The sequence below is a fragment of the Pantherophis guttatus genome, chromosome 1 (genome assembly GCF_059756535.1).
Source record: "Pantherophis guttatus breed Tessera chromosome 1, ASM5975653v1, whole genome shotgun sequence".
In the NCBI taxonomy this organism is placed as follows: Eukaryota; Metazoa; Chordata; class Lepidosauria; order Squamata; family Colubridae; genus Pantherophis; species Pantherophis guttatus.
In genome coordinates, this window is record NC_142063.1 from 336,360,501 (window position 1) to 336,382,401 (window position 21,901).

Genomic DNA, 21,901 nt, shown 5'->3' on the forward strand with positions numbered 1-21,901 from the left:
GTATTTTTGCAGGCACTGGTCTACCCATGTATTTTTGCAGGCACTGGTCTACCCATGTATTTTTGCAGGCACTTAACTACTCATGTATTTTTGCAGGCACCGGTCTACTCATTTGTTTTCTTTTAACACTGATCAGCTGTAGGGCGGCCCTTTGAAGCCCCGTGGCAAGAGTTTAAACAGTTTTTTTTCCTCTAGCCATCAGCTGGTTCTCAGGAGGCAGCAATAGATTGGGGGTGGGGCCAAATAAAAGATAAGAATAACGCGGGGGGTATGTGTGGCAGGAGGGCCCAGCTCCCGAACAGATAAGAATAACGCGGGGGAGGGGGTGTGTGGCAGGAGGGCCCAGCTCCCGAACAGATAAGAATAATGCGGGTGGGTGGGGGAGGCGGGAGGGCGAGGGAGCAGAACCAGTTCGGTGATGTCATATCGTCACCGCTACCGGCTCAGGAGAACCGGGCCGAACCGGGAGGAACCCACCACTGATGGAAACTAATCAAGGAGAGAAACAGCCTGGAATTAAGGAGAAACTTCCTATCAGTGAGAATTAACCAGTGGAACAGCTTGTCTCCAAAAGTTATGGATGCTTCATCACCGGAGGATTTTAAGAAGAAACTAGACAGCCATTTGTCAGAAATGGTATAGGGTCTCCTGCTTGAGCAGTGGGTTGGACTAGAAGACCTCCAAGGTCCCTTCCAGCTCTATTCTGAATGAAACTTTCAAGCTGGTAACCTTGAGAAACACTGGGGTAGAAGAAGACTGCAGCTGATAAAGAATCTGTCATCACCCACCCACCCACCCCCATTCATGAAAATGGCTCTGCAATCCTACTGGCCTTTCCCCCAAAAAATATGTCAAATCAAACTTCTCTTTCTCTGCAGCAAAGAAGAACGGAAAAGTTGAAAGAAGAAGAACAAGCAGTATAATAAATATCCAGCTCTCTTCTCAAAGAAGACTGATGATATACCTCATGGTTATTCTTTTTTTTTTTTTTTCCCCTTTCTTTCCTTGCCTATTTGGTCTGGCTCAGAAAACTCTTGAAATGAAATTGGAAACAAAAATACATTAAGGGACTACAATTTCCACCGGCACTGGATATTGTTAACCGACAGGGCTGGTTTTCTTTGATGCTTGTTCCGATGTTGATACAGCCTTTCAGATGAGCTATAATTGAGTTAATGTCATCGTACATATTTATGGTTATTGTCTCTCAACTGTTCTGGCGTACGAAGGAAGGCCGAGGCAGAGTCTCTTTGCTGGAAATGTGTCAAGCCAGTAAAAAAATAATAATAATAATAGTAACGTGGATTAAGGATTATCCCTCGGATAGTTTGCTTGGATTTGGGCGTTAGCTTCTCAAATGGCATGGAGGGGGGGGGGGCGCAGAAAAACAGGCCAAGCAAATAAATAAACAAATAAATAAGTGGGGAAGCTAGCCTAAACATCTGGATGCAGACACCACACACGCAGCTTCAAGCTCCCATATGGAGCGGAGAAGAAAAAAAACCCAGCCAGATGGTAACCCTATTTTCAATCAGGGCTGGGTGACAGCGTGGGGTATTTCCAGTTGCTAGGGAACAGCAGTCTCTCTTCTTCTCCAGAACCAACATGAAATGTTCTATGTAATCTTGGACAGACAAATACCATCTCGTGATTGTTTCTAATGTCTGGGTGGAGGTGAGGGGAGGGGGGAGCTGGAAATATTTCAGGCCTCATGGTCTACAATTACCCCCCCTCTAGTAGTGAGTTCTACTAGAGAGGCCTGATCAATTTGCATCGGAAAGGAGGAGAAGTGGTATTTTGAAGAGGGCGGCTTGGTCTATCTACTTTCCATATTACAGGTAGTCCTCGACAGGGGTGGGCTTCAAAATTTTTAGCAAGGGGTTCTCTGCCCGATTGCTGGGTGGGTGTGGCCATGATGTGTGTGGCCTAGTCGGCCTCCTGCACCACGGCGGGGGGGGGCACTTTTGCCCTCCCCAGGCTCCAGAGGCTTTCCTCGAGCCTCCGGGAGGGCGAAAATAGCCCTAACCAGGAGAAATGGAAGTCCTTCATGGTCCGGTTCAGACAATTCCTGGCAGGCAGCAGGTTCACCGACCTGGACGACAACCGAAAGCGAGTCCTGTTCCTGGCTCACTGTGGTTCGGGGGTCCTGGAAATGGCCATGGATCTCGTGGCACCGAGGGATATTGAACTGATGTCTTGGACCGAACTACAAGAAATCCTGCAAGAGCATTACGCTCCAACCAGCACCCCGTTGGCCAACCGGTTTGATTTCCACCAGCGGAATCAATGAGACAGCGAATCGGTTAAGGACTTCGTATCTGCTCAGCCAGCTGTGAGTTTGAGAACGTGGACATCCAACTGAGAGACCGGATCCTCTTCGGGATGAGGGACGTTTCTGTCCAGAAGAAACTCCTCAGCCGTAAGAAGGTCTCACTGAGAGATGTGATTGAGGAAGCTACAGCTGCAGAATCGTCAGAGAGAGCAGCAGCCACCATGAGGAGGTCTAAGGGGATCCACAAGATCTACAAGGATTCCTAACCTTCATCAGACGAGACCACCACGGGGTCAGAGTCCGAAGCCGAAATGGCCGTAGACAAGGTTCTCAGACCCCAACGGCTGGAAAGCCCTCAAGATGGCAGACGAGAGGAACTGTATGCCAGTTGCAACGGGGATCACGGGCGCGCCAGATGTCACTGGCGGGATGCGACCTGCAGACGTTGCAGGAGGAAGGGCCACATCACCGAAGCGTGCAGAGTGGCAGAACCGGTCATGGAGGCTCCCAGAACCCACGACCGCGAGAACCAGAGGTCATCCAAACGGTCCCAATACCCCAGGCGCAAGGGAGAAGGCTACGCGAAGAGCAGAGAGGTCCATCAGACCACCATAGCGCACACCACTGCTGAGGGATCCAACAAGTTCCACGTGACTGTCCACGTGGAAGGGACACCATGTCCCATGGAGATCGACTCCGGATCGCCCTATTCCATTATAGACTGGGTTCAGCTCAAGAAACTCAAGCCGCAGATTGCCAAAAGCCACCTCAAACCGCTGCAAGCAAAATTGGTGAATTTCGGGGGCCACCCAATCAGAATCCTGGGAAGGACCAAGCTCAGAGTCCAGTACAAAGACTTCTCCGGGGACCTTCCCATCGCAGTCGTCAAGGAGACCCAACCAACCCTTCTTGGAGTGGAGTGGTTCAAGCCTCTAGGGCTCACCATTGGCGGAATTAATCAAATTAGACAGAGCAAACTCAACAAGCTCCTAGGAGACTTCCAGGACGTCTTCAACAGGAGCCTAGGTAAATTTTTGGGGAAACCCATTTCATTCAATTTAGATCCAACAACTACTCCAATTCAGCTAGAGCCCCGCAGGGTTCCATTCGCCCTCCGGCCTAAAGTTGACGCTCAACTGGACAAATTAATCACCCAGGGTATATTGGAGCCGATTGATCATGCTGCATGGGAGACCCCCATTGTGACCCCAATGAAGCATGATGGATCTGTGTGCATCTGCGCTGATTATAAATGCACCATTAATAGGGCGTTACAGCAGAGCGCATAGCCAGTCCCAGTGGTGCAACATCTGTTGCATTCGCTAGGGAGTGGAACCATATTCACAAAACTGGACCTGGCCCAGGCTTACCAGCAACTGCCAGTCGATGAAAAAACTGCAGAGGCTCAGACTATTGTCACTCACCAGGGTGCATTCAAATGCAACCGCCTCCAATTTGGACTCAGCACTGCCCCAGGCATTTTCCAATCGATGATGGAACGCCTTCTGCAAGGCATTCCAGGGGTGGTGCCATACTTTGATGACGTCTTGGTCTCCGGCCACTCTGAAGCCCAACTACTGGAACGGCTCAGGCTTGCCCTGCAGCGGTTGCAGACGAAGGGTCTAAGAGTCAGGAGAGACAAGTGCATCATTGGGGTCCAGGAGGTCGAGTTCCTGGGCTATCTAATTGATAGCAAAGGCATCCACCCCACCAAAAGTAAAGTAAAACAATTCACGAAGCTCCAGCCCCCCCAAAATAAAGCAGAGCTTCAGGCTTTCTTGGGACTACTGAATTTTTACACTGTCTTTTTAAAACAGAAAGCCACAGTTGCTGAGCCACTCCATCGACTCTTAGGGAAGGCGATCCCTTGGAAATGGGGAGAAGAAGAAGAGGCAGCTTTCCGGAACATCAAAAGACTACTCTCTTCGGACAGCATCCTCATGCAGTACCATGAGACACTCCCCCTGTTTCTGACCTGCGATGCCTCGCCATATTGAGTAGGGGCTGTCCTCAGCCACCAACTTCCCAACGGATCAGAAGCTCCCATTGCGTTTTTCTCGAAAACAATGTCCACGACTGAGCGCAACTACAGCCAGCTGGACAAGGAAGCCTTGGCCATCGTAGCTGGCATCAAGCGCTTCCATGAATACCTATACGGAAGAGCGTTCACCATCGTGATGGACCACAAGCCACTGCTGGGACTCCTCGCAGGAGACAAGCAAATGCCCACCTACATGTCGCCCAGGATGACACGCTGGGCCATCTTCCTCGCCGGCTACTCGTATAAGCTGATACACAAACCTGGCAAGACCATCTGCAACGCCGATGCCCTCAGCAGATACCCCATCCAAGAGCCAGTGGAAGACCCGGCACCCACTCTCGGACTGTTCCATATCGATGATGACCAGTTGTGCCCAATATCGTCCACCACCGTGGCAAAGCATACCCGAAGAGAAAAAACCCTCAGGCAAGTCATGTCCTGGACCTTGAGGGACTGGCCAAGGGGGAGAGTGGGTGAAGAGTCTGGTGGCCAACGCTGAAAAATGGATTGCCAGATGTGACCCGTGCCAGGAGGTGAGACCGGTGCCACCGCAAGCTCAGCCAACGGAGTGGGAGACGCCCAGCAGCCCCTGGTCGAGAACACACATCGACTTTGCAGGACCAATAGATGGCAATAGATAGTCTCTCCTCATCATAGTGGACGCGTTCTCAAAATGGCTGGAAGTAATCGCGATGCCCACCGCCACGACGGAGGCCACCATCAGGGCACTCCACCAGCTGTTCGCCACGCACGGCCTTCCAGACGTCCTGGTCTCGGACAACGGCTCCCAGCTCACTTCCAAGACCATGGAAGACTTCTTAGCAGAGCTGGGCATTAGGCATGCCCTCATCGCCCCTTACAGGCCAGCAGGAAACGGGCAAATGGAGAAAATGGTGAGACTCACCAAAGACACACTCGCCAAAATGGGCGCAGGAGACTGGCAGGAGAAAATTGATAAGTTCCTGTTCACCCAGCACATCACTCCGCACACCACCAGCTCTGATGGGGAGAAGACTACGATCACCTTTGGATCGGCTACACCCCCAGTACAATCCACAGTGCCAACAAAACAATGCCCAGCTGCCACGGACTTAGAACCGAAGATCCGGTCTTCGCGCTAAATTTCCAGGGCCCTCCGAAGTGGCTGAAAGGACTGATCGGGAGAGTGACCGGCCCGAGGTCATACGAAGTGGAGCTGGAAGATGGACGAACCTGCAGGTGTCACATCGACCAGCTCCGGAAAAGGTGGAGGGGAGTTGAGAAAGACCAGCCAGATGAGGTAGCCCTGCGCCACCCTGGTGGGGTAGACTTCCACCACCCCGATGAGGTAGGCCTACAACACCCCGACGAGGTAGGCCGACACCACCCAGACAAGGTAGGCCTGCGCCACCCAGACAAGGAAGGCCTGTGCCATCCAGACAAGGGGGGGCCTGCACCACCCCGGCGAGGTAGACTGCCGTCACCCCAACGAGGTAGGCCTATACCACCCAGCCGAGGTGGGCCTGCACCACCCTGGCAAGGTAGGCCAACACCACCCAGACCTAGTCGACCCGCATCAACCGCAACCGCAGCCGCAGGGGTGTCCCACCACAACAGTCCGCCAGGGGCTCGGAGCACAAGCCGAAGAAGGGAGGAAAGAACCCAAGGACCTACCGCGGTTCAGCTGCCCAGCCCGGGTCCAAGGCGAACTTCAGCGGCTGAGTTTCCGTCATCCCGGCCAGGGAGAGGGACTCTGCCACCCGCAGGACAATCCAACAAACCCAGCCGGAGGCAGTAGGCCAGACCCAGCGCACTCGACGGCCAAGTTCCAGACAATTACACGTCAGGAACTGGAGAGGGCGGGAGCCCAACCCGTCCGGATCAACATCGAAGCAGGGACTGAACCACGCAGGTCAAGTAGGGTTAGTAGACACCCCGCCTACCTGCGCGACTACGTGACCTATGTCGGCCATGGATTGACAGACTGAGAACTAGGAGGGGAGGGGTGTTGTGTCCTTATATGGGCATCTGCTGGTGGTTGGCTAATCCACCAGTGGGAAGTTTAAATGAATGTCATTGGCCGGCTAGCTTGCCAGAGCTGTATATAAGGAGGGCTCAGCAGCACAGCCGGCAATTCCCTATGAGCTGAATAAAGTGCTGAACGGACCTCTGCTGAGTCGCGTCTTCTTTTCCCCGCGCCAATCTAACAGTTGCTACTCTAATTCAATACCTGCTGCTTAAAAGAATGACTTCAACAGTCTTTAAACCAGCTTTGGGATTCTATGATTACTAACATGGTATATGTCAATAGACTTTTTTTTTTACATTTAATTCCCATTTGCTTTGAAACTCATCGAATTTGGTACTCAATGCATTTTGATGTGAAAAGTTTGTCCCAGTACTCATCGTTTGTTTGCTACTCAACACACAAGTTAGAATTTGTCGGTATTGGCTGCCTTGTGACTCACTACATTATTCCTTATGGGAAAAAAATTGTTTGGTAGTCATGATTTTTGGTACTCATTGCACCCAGAACCAATTAATGATGAGAACCGAGGTAGCATTGTAAATCGAATTTCATCCATCTATCTATCTATCTATCTATCTATCTATCTATCTATCTATCTATCTATCATCTATCATCTATCATCTATCTATTATTTATCTATCATTTACTGTCTGTCTGTCTGTCTGTCTGTCTGTCTGTCTGTCTGTCTGTCTCTATCTATCTATCTATCTATCTATCTATCTATCTATCTATCTATCTATCTATCTATCTATCTAATTTGATTTCTTACCCAAACTAAATGTGTAAAGAATGAAAATTAATAATAAAAACCAGGAGGCATATCAACACTCTTGAACTCTATATAGAGAAAAGTTTAACTTGACATTCACTACATAATCTACTTTCCTCCTTTAAATTATTCAAATACCTTGATGATTCCTGGAAATTATCAGGAAGGAAACCAAATACAGAAAAAAAATTGGTTTCTAAGGCCAGAACTCAATACTACAGACAATAACTGCATACATTTATATATTTATAACAGTGGTGGGTTTCAAATTTTTTTACTACCGGTTCTGTGGGTGTAGCTTGGTGGGAATGGTATGGCTTAGTGGGCATGGCAGGGGAAGGATACTATAAAATCTCCATTCCCTCCCCAATCCAGGGGAAAATTACTGCAAAATCCCCATTTCCTTCCAATCAGCTGGGACTTGGGAGGCAGAGAATAGATGGGAGCGGGGCCAGTCAAGTTTCTTTTTAAGGTCCAAATTTTAAAACAGCCTCAGTTATTCATTGCCACAATACAGTAGGTTTGCTAACACTGGTGGTTTTAAAAAGAGATTAAATTATTTTCTAGAAACAAGGATGTTTGCTATTATGAAAGGGATGTAGGGAATAACTTCTGAACTCCAGATCTAGGAGACAAAAAAAAAAAAAAACACCCCTGACTATTTTTATCTTGACTGAAGTAGCAACTTACGTTAAACACCAGGTTGGTCACTGTTAAGAATGGAAGGTAATAGGTTTGTTTGTTTATATGGTAGACTCCTATTAATTCCAAGATGCTCAGTTTAAGGTGACCCATCTGGGTTTTTTCAGAGCAGGGTGATTAAACCATGATTTATTTATTTTTAATTTTTGCTTTAATTTATATGCCGTCCTTCTCTGGAGACTCAGGGCGGCTTACAATGCGTTAAGCAATAGCCTTCATACTTTTGTATATTTATACAAAGTCATCTTATTGCCCCCACAATCTGGGTCCTCATTTCACCTACCTTTGAAAGGATGGAAGGCTGAGTCAACCTTGAGCCTGGTGAGATTTGAACTTGCAGTAATTGCAAGCAGCAGTTGTCAATAACAGTGCTTTAGTCCACTGTACTACAGGCTCTGAGAATTTAGACTGTTCTCCAGAGATCTAAACATACTTTTATCCCTGTTTACTGAGCACGATGGCCAGTGTTAATGAGACTTGGAATCACAATGATGTTGGAGAGATAATTCCCGTCCCAGTTATTTTTCAATAATAATGACTATAAAAAAAGGAGGTGGATTATTGCAATGTACTTTGTATCAGCCAGTCTGGCCCTACCAGTAGTCAGAGTAGGGCAGCTATCTCAGGACGCAAAAGCTGGGTGCTGTCAACTCTTCCTCAGCTGCCCCTTATGTTAAAAGCCTAACTTGGTCTAGATCCAAAGCAAAGCCATCTGCTCCCCTACCAGCTTGTTCTGTTCACTTAAAATCCACTGAAAATTCTGTATCACGGACTCGCTTCTTAGGATGAGAAATAAGGTATTCTCGGCAGAGGTGGGTTTCAGCAGGTTCTGACCAGTTCTGGAGAACCGGTAGCGGAAATTTTGAGTAGTTCAGAAAACTGGTAGTAAAAATTCTGACTGGCCCCGCCCCCATCTATTCTCTGCCTCCCAAGTCCCAGCTGATCGGGAGGAAATGGGGATTTTGCAGTAACCTTCCCCTGGATTGGGGAGGGAATGGAAATTTTACAGTATCCTCCCCTGCCACACCTACCAAGCCATGCCCACCAAGCCAAGCCAAGCCACACCCACCAAGCCATACCACACCCACCAAGCCACGCCCACAGAACCGGTAGTAAAAAAATTTGAAACCCATCCCTGATTCTTGGTGGAGAATAGTCCATGCTGGTGGAAAACCTGGAATTTGGGTGACCCTCCTTTCCAACATGTGAAATCATCGGAGGAGGAGTCAAGGTTGGCTTTGGTCTCACCGAGAGATCCACAAGGTTGCCAATTTTAGAGACCCCTGATCTCTTGCCCCAATTACACCCTTTCCTGAACCAGGGGGGCATTTGCTGACAGTCACTCATGTCTTGCATTATGCAATGCAATCTGCAAGGAGCTGCCCTTGAAGACTACCTGGAAACATCAACGAATCCAGAATGCACAGCAGCGTGCACTGTCACAGGGCACTTAATATTTATTTATTTATTGAACAAACCCCCTTACAAAACAGAGAGAAAGAAAAGGAGTAAATGAATATAATATAAAGCTAACTAAAATGGCTACACATATGTCAATTTCAGGTTCGACGTTGCCTTTCTTCTACATCAGCTTTTTCTTGTCTTTCCCTGCCATCGTCTTCCATGTGAGGTTGGGACTTCTGAGCCATATGAAGCAAGAGATCATCTTCGAGTTAAACAAATAAGTATTTGGGGAAGACGTGGCCCACAAATTGAAAATGGAGTTGTTTCCCCTTGTTTTGAAAATGGCTCCAACAGAAATGCAGCCCCCACCCGCCACCTCCATAAAGTGGAAGATAAAACAGCCAGAAGAAGACATGCCGCCACACACCATAATCTATCCATTCCGTAGATCCTTACCTTCATGCTTGGTGGGGCTGTAAAGGGTGGAGATAAAGGTCTGTCTGGAGTCGTCGCATCTGTGCTGTTCAGTGCCTCCTGTTTCCTGTAAAAAAAAAAAAAGACATTTATCTTAGTTTAACTTAGTTTAGCGTAGATATTTATATATCGGAAAGGGAAGGGAAGGGAAGGGAAGGGAAGGGAAAGGAAAGGAAAGGAAAGGAAAAGGAAGGGAAGGAAGGGAAAGGAAAGGAAAGGAAAGGAAGGGAAAGGAAAGGAAAGGAAAAGAAAGGAAAGGAAAGGAAAGGAAGGGAAGGGAAGGGACGGAACATAAGGGAGGAGGGGAGGGGAGGGGAGGGGAGAAGAGATGAGAGGAGATGAAGAGAAGAGAAGAGAAGAGAAGAGAAGAGAAGAGAAGAGAAGAGAAGAGAAGAGAAGAGAAGAGAAGAGAAGGCACAAACTTTGAAAACGTGACACCAACGAAACTTCTCTACTTTTTTAAAAGAGCTGGAGGGGGGGTAGGGATTTCTAATTCTTGAGATTTCACACGGAACCAAGGCTCTGCCCCATTACAATTACCCATAATAGCAGAGGAGGCCTTTCACCAGAACTTCAATAGAGCTCATCATACCTACTATGAAGGCTGCAGGTAAACTCCATTTGCAGGTAATTTCTAGACACCCAGAGTAGCTGAGAGTGAGCTATATAGAGCTGGGTTTCTATGGTGACAGGATTGCAAAAGAGATCCTTCTCTCCCTCCTGTTCCTCTCCCCCCCCTCCAGCACACACACATACACACACAGAGTCACACACACACACGCCTTGTCCCCGGTTCCTCCATCTGCTCTTATCTATTGACTCGGCAGTGTTTGCTCATATCTTTCTCTCTCTCCCCGTAAAGGACACCATGCATACTCGAACAGATCTGGTGATGGCTATGCCAGGAATTGCCAAGGAGTTGCACCCAGGTTTCTCGTGATCTGACAGGCTGAAATCACGGAGGAAAGATAAATCACACGCAAGGGAGAAGTTGCAAAACGGGCGTGTGACGGGGGTTATTCTCTCACATTCAGAGACGAGGGCAGAAGAACAGAATAGGACAAAACAGACATTTTCCCTTCTGTATGTCTTACATGGACATCAACCTCACGAACGATACGAAAGCTACGAGTGGCGCAAAGAGCCACGGAAAGATACATACTCGGCATTACAAGGCAAGATAGAAAGACCTGCAGATGGATTAGAGCAGGGGTCTCCAACCTTGGCAACTTTAACAGACTTGTGGACTTCAACTCCCAGAATTCCTCAGCTGGCTGAGGAATTCTGGGAGTTGAAGTCCACAAGTCTTAAAGTTGCCAAGGTTGGAGACCCCTGGATTAGAGAATAAACGAAATTATACAATATCATCAAGAGAGTATAAGAACTGAAATGGCAACGCTAGGAACTTTTTATCATATGTGGTGGGAATGCTCGAAAGCTAGAGATTTTTGGCATCAGATAAAACGATGGCTGGAAGAGATATTAATTCAAAACATAGATTTAAAGCCAGAACTTTTTCTCTTGGGTATTACAAAGGACAAATATAATAAAAGAACAATATATTTAATGTTGCATATACTAACGGCAGCAAGATTGGTCTTCATGCAAAATTGGAAAAGTAAAGAGATACACACACACACACACCGAAGAAGAGATAATAAATAAGATACTGACTTGTGCTGAAATGGACAGGCTGACTCTAGAACTCAAAGACAAGGGTGAAACAGAATATTATGAAATCTGGAATAAAATGTATCAATGGTTGGAGAGGAGGAGGAATATTGGAATAAAGGAATATTGATAAGTTGAGAGTTTGAAAATTTTTATGCTAGTATTCTGTGAGTGGTAGGAATGGTATTGGTATTGAAGTAATCTTCACAGACGAAAATTTATGTGTTTGAAATGTGATAGACTGTACATACTTACATATCGAAGATAAATTGTATTTGTTGTAAGGTAAAACTTGATGGAAATGTTTAAACCAGAAAAGCTGGATCATGTCCAATGTTTTTAATCGTATATTTAATAAAAAAAACTTTTTTAAAATAAAAAAATAAAATAAAAAAGAACTGAAATGGAAATGGGCTGGTCACATCGCAAGAGGAAACTGATGGCAGGTGGACCAAGGCAGTCACAGAATGGATCCCATTTGATTAAAAGCGTCCATGAAAGAGACCTAAAACAAGGTGGATTGAAGATATCAGCAAGATATCAGCAGACCCCAATTGGCAAAAGAAAGCTCAGGACCGTATCGGTTGGAAACAAGTAGAAGAGGCCTTCATCCTGCAGTGAAGAGACAATGGCTTGATGATGATGGTGATGATGATGTATTACAGATAACATAACAGTTGGAAGGGACCTTGGAGGTCTTCTAGTCCAGGGGTCTCCAACTTTGGCAACTTTAAGACTTGTGGACTTCAACTCCCAGAGGTGACAATTCTTAACAATTCTGGGAGTTGAAGTCTTAAAGTTGCCAAAGTTGGAGACCCCTGTTCTAGTCCAACCCCTTGCCCAGGCAGTAGAACCTATACCTTTGCAGACAAATGGATGTCTAATCTCTTCTTACAAACCTCCAGTGATGGAGCACCCCAATTTCTGGAGGCAAGAAGTTACACTAGTTACAATGGTGATGGGTGCACCATTGGAAAGTCTGAGCAGGTTGGGAAAAGATTGTCCTGGAGAAAACCCATCTATGCTAAGAGGCAACAACAACTTAATGGAATATAATCAATTAATCAATGTATAAGCTGTGCTCCATTTTTATACATCCATCAAAGGGTGTAAATTCCCCAAACCGATACAGGCAGTCTGCAGCTTCAGAGAGTTAGAAGTTATGACACTAAAAAAAGTGACTTACAACCAATCCTCGCACTTACAACTGACATGGCACCTCCATGGACATGTGATCAAAATTCAGGTGCTTGGCAACCGGCATGTATTTACAATGTTTGCAGCTTCCTGGGGTTGTGATCACCATGTGAACCGTGGTGGCGCAGTGGTTGGAATGCAGTATTGCAAGCTAACTCTGCCCACTGCCAGGAGTTCAATCCTGACCAGCTCAAGGTTGACTCAGCCTTCCATCCATCTAAGGTTGGTAAAATGAGGACCCAGATTGTTGGGGGCAATATGCTGACTCTGTAAACCGCTTAGAAAGAGCTGTAAAGCAGCATAGAGTGGTATATAAGTCTGAGTGTTATTGCTATGGCTATTTGTGTCCTTCCCAGCCAGCTTCTGACAAGCAAAGTCAATGAGGAGCATGGATAGCTCAACAGACAGAGCACTGTAATTTAACACCAGCTGTCTGCAATTACTGTAAGTTCGAATCTCCCCAGGCTCAAGGTTGACTCAGCCTTCCATCCTTTCTAAGGTAGGTAAATTGAGGACCCAGTTTGTGGGGGCAATAAGCTGACTTTGTATAAATATACAAAAGTATGAAGGCTATTGCTTAACGCATTGTAAGCCGCCCTGAGTCTCCGGAGAAGGGCGGCATATAAATAAAATAAAATAAAATAAAATAAATAAATGAGGAAAGGCAGATTCGCTTAACAACTAAACAATTCACTTAACAACTGAAGTGATTAGCTCAACAACTGTGGGGGAAAAGGGTCATAAATCTGGGCACGAGTCACTTAACAACCACCTTGCTTAAGAACAGAAACTCTAATCCCAACTGTGATTGTAAATCAAGGGGTACCTATAGTCCGTGTTTTGTTTCATTGAATGAGAAAGAGGTAGAAACTCCAGGTGCTTCTGCATGAATTCCCTTCAGAGCCAACTCAGTGGTTGTATGGGATTACAAGACACTCAAGTGAAGATGGCTCGATGGTTACTTGGAGTTGAGTGAGTTTAGCTGCCGGCATCGTCATTGCCATGTGGCTGACAGTGGTCAAGTTGGCCAAGAAAACCAAATCAATGTATATACAGTAGTGGCCAAAATTGTGGAAACCTTTTGGGAAAAGTGTATTTTTGAGGTTTGATGGCTAATAACACCACTTTTTTGGGGGGGGAGTTTCAAGATAATCCTATTCCACTGCTGGAATGGCCTGGGAATAGCCCAGACCTTAACCCAATTGAAAATCTATGGAGCCGACTAAAGAAACTTGTTAGTCAGAAGTGACCCAGCAATAAAACCCAGTTAATAGAAGCAATCATTCAATCTTGGTTTCACATTATAACAGTTGCAGAACTAAAAGACTTGGTTCACTCCATGGGAAGATGTTGTAAGGCCATAATTCATGCTAAAGATTGCCCAACTACTGTATTAACAACAGATATGGTGATAGTTTTTGTATATCTCATTTTTTCTATGGTGATAATTTTTGTATGTCTCATTTTTCCTACGTGTTTCAGTTTTCTTCTTTATACTGTAACTGCTATTCTAATAGAAAATCCTTATAAAAGTTATTGCACTGCATTCTTGATTAAATTATGTTTCCATTGATATATAATTTTATGGTACTACTGCAAAAAAAAAGTGGTGTTATTAGCTAGTTTTAGAAAATACACATTTCCCAAAAGTTTTCCCCAATTTTGGCCACTACTGTACTTGTGAGAATGGTCAATGAAGCAGGAATGGGTTGTTCTTTTAATGTAAAAAGACTCCGGCTTCAAGACAAGCTGGTAATGTTAAGCTATGATCGCTTTGTCAAACAGAAAGTCCTCTTCAAAGAGCGAAAAAAGATTGGTTCTGTGTAACTGATGCTTGGCTGAGAAGATTTGTGAAGATGTATACGAGGAAATACAAAGTTGGCAATGCTGAAAAGAGAATGAACTGAGGTGGCCAAAGTCAATTGTACTATAAATAGAAACATCATTGAAAGATATTTAGAAGATGGATCTTCATCAATAACTTTGTTTTTACACTTGTGAATTAAAACTGTAAAAAAAAATAAATTTAAAAAAGATACTCAAGTAATGAGAACATGAGAAAGTTAAGAGTCCTGCTGGAGCAAGCCAATAACTCATTAAGCCTAGCCTTTCTTAGTTGCACAGTAGTCAACCACGAGCATTCAAGGATCACACAAATATGATCAAAAAGGTGAGAGCCCTTTTCCGTAATTGTTCACCTAGTTATGATTCCACAGATGGCCAACAGCCATCAAGATTAGCCACCACTGATAGAGCCTCAGTCTTCTCCTGAAAGTCAACTCGCAAAGCATCCCTGGCCTGCCAAAGGCCAGGGGGGATGGGAACCTGGCAAAACTGCACAGCAGCCAAAAACAGATGCACATTCCACGCTTATCTCCCTCAAGGCAGTATCCCAGGGATACTTACAGTAGTCGAAGGGGAGTGACCTCTACAACCCGCAAAATTGCTCTGGTGGCAAATGTGATTGATGACACACCCTGGGGGGAGGGGGGAAACAGGGTCATAGTTGGAGCGTAAATTACTTAGGGTCAGAGCTGGCTTCATTTGGGAACGTGCCGACATGAAGCTCCTAATAAATGAATGGATTTCTTTTGAAGCTTGGCTCAAGACTCATGACACTGAATTTGTCTCATCCTCTTTAAAAACCCAACTCAGTAGATGGTCTTCATTATATCCGATGGCAGTTAAATTCAACAGATTAATTCTCCCTTTGTGTCAGGAAACCATTCCAGTCAATTGGTATCCCTTCTCTCCAGCATACAGTTTTAATAATGTATCATCACAAACCCTTTATTTGCAGCAATGGGTGGTTGATTTGTCAGTATCTGAATCACTTGTTGTTGCTGTTTTATTAAAAGGGCAAGGAAAGAAGATTTTCGAGCACCATGGTTCACATTTTGGGACTTATCTGGCATAAAACAATTGCAATGCCCTTCCTCCCTTTTTTCCATTTTTTTTAATTGCAATGTTTATCTTTTTGGAGATTGGGTCGATCCTTTTAATGCCGTTGCCTGGCATCTGTATTTTCTCATATTCAGCATAATTTACCTGAGGAGTTTTCTCATGTTCAGCATAATTTATCTGAGCGTATTTATTTTAAAAAATGGTCAAAGACTTCATTCCTATTTTGCAAAAGTTAAAAACAAAAAAAAGCTAAAACTCCAGATGATTAAGATTAGATGAATAATCACCTTCATCATCACTTTTTCAATAAAAGGACTATGAATGCTCAGTAGCTATAGAACTTTGAAGATCAGTTGGGAAAGGAAGGAAATTAAAAAAATAACAAGTAAGAAAGGATTAAAGTACATTAAAAGCATCTGTTAGGTTTTGGCAATTTGGAGAAGGCAAGGAAACCATGATCAAAATTCAGACACTTGGCCACTGGCTCATATTTATGACAGTTGCAGTGTCCCAGGAACATGCAATCATCTTTTGAGACCTTCTGACAACCAAAGTCAATAGGGGAGCCAGATTCACTTAACAATCAGCAACTTAACAACTGCAGTGATTCACTTAACAACTCTGGCAAGAAAGGTCGTAAAACGGGGGCAAAACTCACTTAACAAATGGCTCCCTTAGCAATAGAAATGTTAGGTTCAATTGTGGTCATAAGTCGAGGACTATCTGTAGTGCCTTTAGACCTGGAGGACGATTCTTGAAATGCCTCTGCAAGCCTCGAAGATTTTGGTCTCAAAGAGCTGTGTATCCCTTATCTTTTAAAAATGGTTTTTTTAAAAAAAAGAGAGAGAGAGAGAAAGGAAAAAGTGGAGTTTCTGAGTAAATATATAATTCCTAACAATTTAATGCATGTGTGCATGAGCATTTCCTCTGCCTCTCTTTCTTTTCATAAATACAGGAACAGAGACACGTGTAGCAAAAATGGAAGAAGAGTTTATCATTGCTTGCAGGTAATCCACGATTTATGACCGTAATTGAGTCCAGAATTACAAAATTAATTTGGCACCACTCGTTAAGCGAAGGACATGCTTGTAAAGTGAACGCAGCAGTCAGAATAGAATAGAATAGAATAGAATAGAATAGAATAGAATAGAATAGAATAGAATAGAATAGAACAGAACAGAACAGAACAGAACAGAACAGAACAGAACAGAACAGAAGAACAGAGTTCGAAGGGACCTTGGAGGTCTTCTAGTCCAACGCCCTGCCCAGGCAGGAAACTCTACACCACTTCAGACAAATGGTTATCCAAAATCTTCTTTAAAACTTCCAGTGTTGGAGCATTTACAACTTCTGGAGGCAAGTTGTTTCACTGATGAATTGTTCTAACTCTCCTTATTTCCAGGTTGCTCCTCTCCTTGATTAGTTTCCACCCATTGCTTCTTGTCCTGCCCTCAGGTGCTTTGGAGAATAGCTTGACTCCCTCTTCTTTGTGGCAGCCCCTCAGATATTGGAACACTGCTATCATGTCTCCCCTAGTCCTTCTTTTCATCAAACTAGACATACTCAGTTCCTGCAACCGTTCTTTATACGTTTTAGCTTCCAGTCCCCTAATCATCTTGGTTGCCCTTCTCTGCACTCTTTCTAGAGTCTCAACATTTTTTTTACATCGTGGCGACCAAAACTGGATGCAGTAAGTAAGCAAACGCCATGGTCATTGTTTGCAATGAGAGGTTTTTTTGCTCGAAACTGGAAGTTAATGCCAGATTCCGGGGGATGGGGGAATCATAACATGGTCATGTGACCATGGGATGCTGAAAACCACTGTAAATGTGGGCCAGTTGACCAGCATACAAAATGCAATCATTTAATTTGGGGAGGCGGGGGCAGACATCAGAATTTTTAAATCTGGTTCACAAGTACCTTTTGGGGGTGTCATAACTTTGACTGGTTGCTCAGCAACCAGTTGTTAAACGAGGACTGCCTGTAGTTTTGAATCTTTAGTCCGATCTACAACCCTAGGAATTTCTGATCATCTCAAATTCAAATATAATCATATCCTCCAGTATCTTTTCCAGATTAGACAAGGTTCGTTAGGTTCTGCCTCGTTTGGTCTCCAGAATAGGACCTCTAGCCACAGAGGCTGGACAAGGGACAAATTTTAGATTCTCTGCTCAACAAATTGCTTTCTGGCCTATCTTAAACATCTTCCATATTGTTCACCCTATTTATAAAAAAAGTTTCACTGCCTTTTCCATGTTCCTCCAGGCTACTCAGTCTCCATTAATTCATAGAACTGACTCCTTAACAAATGTACGGCTAATGAGAAATTTCTGAGTAAAAATGCCAAATAAATTAACCCAAGGAGCTGCAAATAAGAATAATTGGTGGATGACATGAGCACCCACTACCTTGGGAGGCTCAGATAATTGTGCCAGGAAATAACAACTGTGATGAGAATGTAGATGAGACGGTTTCATCAAAGAACAATTTTAAAATCTTTAATATTTTATCCGACCGGTTCCAACTCGTGCTTTCTCATTGTCTTAATTATTATTTTTTAAAAAAAATCCACCCCTCAAGAAGTCTCAGAATAAATAACAAAATCTGTCAGGGAAGTGCCACCAACCAATTCACAGGCTTTGTTGTGATCTATCTTAAAACTTGCGTCTGACTTCTTCCAAACAACAAGAACAGTACATTCAAAATACAAGGGAGAAAACCAGACACGCTCAATCTGTGCCTTCCCAAATGGGTATTCAGATTGGTTGGTGACCTTCATTGGGATCAACACTTTTAGCAAATCCTATAATATGTCCGAATGTTAAACTGGAGACAGGTTCATCTTCACCCTCAGCCATAAAAGCACCATGAATATATTGTATACTGTATGTCCATTTAGAAGCTGACACAGATTTTAGGTAATGGTTTAGATTGGGGTGAGAAACAATGGCCCTTTAATGACTTGGGGACTTCAACAATGGCCAAAACAAGAATAGGAGTGGAGTGGAGTGGAGTGGAGTGGAGTGGAGTGGAGTGGAGTGGAGTAGAATAGAATAGAATAGAATAGAATAGAATAGAATAGAATAGAATAGAATAGAATAGAATAGAATAGAACAGAACAGAACAGAACAGAACAGAACAGAACAGAACAGAATAGAATAGAATAGAATAACAGAGTTGGAAGGGACCTTGGAGGTCTTCTAGTCCAACCCCCTGCTTAGGCAGGAAACTCTACACCATTTCAGACAAATGGTTATCCAACATCTTCTTAAAAACTTCCAGTGTTGGAGCATTCACAACTTCTGTAGGCAAGTTGTTCCACTGATTAATTGTTCTAACTGTTAGGAAATTTCTCCTTAGTTCTAGGTTGCTTCTCTCCTTGATTAGTTTCCACCCATTGCTTCTTGTCCTGCCCTCAGGTGCTTTGGAGAATAGCTTGACTCCCTCTTCTTTGTGGCAGCCCCTGAGATATTGGAACACTGCTATCATGTCTCCCCTAGTTCTTCTCTTCATTAAACTAGACACATCCAGTTCCTGCAGCCATTCTAATCATCCAGTCCTCTAATCATCTTTGTTGCTCTTCTCTGCACACTTTCTAGAGTCTCCACATCTTTTTTACATCGTGGCGATTAGAACTCACAGTCTCCTGATTTCTAGACCATGACACCAAACCTGCTTGCTTTTCTTCCTGGCTGATCACAGAAAGAAAACTTAAGCACGATCACATGCAGTTAACATTTGGGTAGGAAACTACGTGACATCCCAAGGCTTACCCTTAAACCAGAGAGAACTCAATGAGGTTCTGTAAGAAGCTTAAACATTTAGCAATAGCATTTAGACTTGTATACTGCTTCACGGTGCTTTACAGCCCTGTCTAAAGTGGTCAGCCTATTGCCCCCAACTATCTAGGTCCACATTTTACCGACCTCGGAAGGATGGAAGGCTGAGTCAACCTTGAGCCTGGTGAGATTCGAACTGCCAAATTGCAAGCAGCCGGAAGTCAGCCGAAGTAGCCTGCAACACTGCACTCTAACCACTGCGCCACCGTAACGTCAAGAGTTCCAGAAAAAAACCCAACTCCAAGTAAAAGCTCTGAAGCAAGCATTTTTCAAAGTTCTATTTACTAGAATAGGTAAATTGGCACATCTGGGAAAACCCGAATCTGAGAGGTCTGGGTTTTCCCTCAGTAAATCAAAACCCCCAAAACCATCCCCTCACTCCTCAGTCGATCATATGCTCCAATCAACGTCCATCCCATCTCGAGACAGCACTCTGACCACTCCTTCTCCAGATACAGGATCGGCCTGACCTTGACCGACAGGAAGAATGCTATTATATCTAAAGACAACCCCTCTACTAAATCTCCCCTCCTACTTTCCCACACATGCGAAGGTGGCAGCATGGAAGCTTCCGGCCTAATATGGCTTCCAAAGCTGACACCGCGGCTCTTTCCGACTTCTATTTGCGTAAATAAATAAATTACAGCACACATATGTTTTGCTTTATTGCTCATTTCCGGTCACAAGAATTATGTCTCTTGATTCTGAGACTTCTTTTTTTAACTAGCAAAGACCATGTCTTGAAAAGATGTAAGAATCCCCATTCTAGACAAGGAAGTTCAGAAAATGTACCGCGTGAGGTGATGTCAAAACACACCCGTATCATTTCCGATATACTAAGTGGAGTCACCCATGGGTGAGTTGAGGGTGGGACATATAAATTTAATAGATAAAGTAAAAACGTCTCCATCAAGTCAGCAGGAATCACACTCAGGATGAAGGAGATTTTCCCCCCTTCAAGCCCGAATGATTACATATGCCAGATTTTTTATTCGTATAACATAAAGAAAAATTGCTGATTTTCAACAAAACAAAAACACAGTTCCGTGCCCAGAGAGATTCTGAGGCTAAGGAAATTGATGCAGGAATTGCATGTATAGGTAGTCCTCGACTTACAACAGTTCATTTAGTGACCGCTCAAAGTTACATCATCACTTTAAAAAGTGACTTACGACCATTTTTCACACTTACGACCGCTGCAGCATCCCCATGGTCATGTAATCAAAATTCAGACACTTGGCAACTGATTCACATTTATGACCATTGCTGTGTCCCAGGGTTCATGTGATCCCCTTTTGCGCAATCCCGACAAGCAAAGTCAATGGGGAAGCCAGATTCACTTAACAATTGTACTATTAATTTCACAACTGCAAGAATTCATTTAACAACTGTGGCAAGAAAGGTTGTAAAATGGGGCAAAATTCACTTAAGAAATGTCTCATTTAGCAACATACATTTTGGGCTCAATTGTGGTCACTAAGTTGACTAAGCTGTATTTAATGGGATGCCCACTTGCAATACTTGGTTAACAGAAGTGGGTTTCAGATATTGTTACCACCGGTTCGCCCTGCGTGCGCATACTCGCTTTGCATGTGTGCACCTTCCAGGCATGGGCTTTGCTCTTGCGCATGCCTTCCTGCATGCGCCAGGCCTCGAAAATGTGGCTAAATAGGATGGCATAGCACTGGGGCAGGTGGGTGGTGGCAGTGGTGAAATCTGAACCGGTTCTCTACCAGTTTGCTGGCTGCGCATGCGCAATGCGCACCACGCACTAAATGTGAGGTACGCATGCAGTGCATGCCAAAAGAAGGCATGCGGTAAGTAGAACAACGCGCGAGGTGGGTGATCAGCTGTGGCGCGCAATCGCGCTGCTCAGCTGGGATCGTCAGAGGCTTTTTTTTAACCTTTTAAAAGCATTTTTTCTACAACCTCTTCGGCTGAAGAGGCTTTAAAAAGCTCCGACGATCCCAGCTGAGCCACACGATCATCAGAGGCTTTTTTTTAAAAAAAACTTTTAAAAAACTTTTAAAAGTAAAACTGCTTTTAAAAGTAAAAAAAGCCTCTGATGATCACGTGGCTCAGCTGGGCATGGGAGGGGGCAGGGATTTTTGCTACCGGTTCTCTGAACCACCCGCCACCATCGGGTGATCCGGTCCAAACTGGGAGCATTTCACCCTGGGTGGGTGGGTGGTCCCACAATCACCCACAATCACCCACCCCAATCACCCACCCACAATCACCCACCCACAATCATCCACCCACGATCTCTGCTATCGGTTCGCCTGAACCAGTACGAACCGGCTGAATACCACCTCTGTTGGTTAAGCCACCGGGATAGCTCTCCCAAGAAAAATTATATCAGTTTTCATAAAGATAAAAGAAGATGAAATTGATTTCCTTGGGGAACGGATAGCAAGGAATCCCCAGGTTGAAAAGGGATATTTTCATTTGGATTTGAAGCATCTGGAGAAGTCTTTCCCGTCATCAGAAGCCAATTTGACAGATGAACTGAATAATTGTTCCTCAACTTCGAAAAATCCTGTTAAAGGTGAGTAGGCCATTTCTCCCCCACTCCCCCCACTTCTTCTTGTTTTGTTTTGTTTTATTATCCTTCCACCAG

General features: G+C 44.6%; 2 protein-coding genes across 8 annotated transcripts in view; one reads left to right on the forward strand and one right to left on the reverse strand.

Annotated features, from left to right (window-relative positions):
• Positions 1-21,901, reverse strand: part of RAP1GAP2 (RAP1 GTPase activating protein 2) — a 337,137-nt gene that overhangs the window by 142,236 nt on the left and 173,000 nt on the right. For 5 of the 6 annotated variants that reach the window (XM_087883431.1, XM_034420788.3, XM_034420789.3 and 2 more), the window contains one exon: positions 9,653-9,737. In XM_087883431.1, the coding sequence (XP_087739557.1) occupies positions 9,653-9,737 (85 nt within the window). Of the gene's footprint in view, positions 1-9,652; positions 9,738-10,262; positions 10,769-21,901 lie in introns of those variants that run through there. The other variant, XM_034420787.3, reaches the window with a different exon arrangement.
• On the forward strand, positions 13,541-14,365 carry LOC148116990 (large ribosomal subunit protein bL33m-like). Of its 2 annotated transcripts, none has more exons than XM_087883433.1 (2): positions 13,541-13,593; positions 14,224-14,365. In XM_087883433.1, exons 1-2 carry the CDS (start codon positions 13,541-13,543, stop codon positions 14,363-14,365), a joined length of 195 nt encoding a protein of 64 aa, XP_087739559.1. The 2 variants fall into 2 exon arrangements, with proteins under 2 accessions (XP_087739559.1, XP_087739558.1); XM_087883432.1 differs by having other exon boundaries at positions 13,541-13,589; positions 14,214-14,365.

Excerpts from the sequence above, each read along its gene's own strand:
- LOC148116990 (XM_087883432.1), top strand. The coding sequence starts at position 13,541 with ATGTGGCTGACAGTGGTCAAGTTGGCCAAGAAAACCAAATCAATGTAT. Across the intron at positions 13,590-14,213 it reads GAAAACCAAATCAATGTATA|TACTTGTGAGAATGGTCAAT; the intron begins TACAGTAGTGGC and ends TGGCCACTACTG.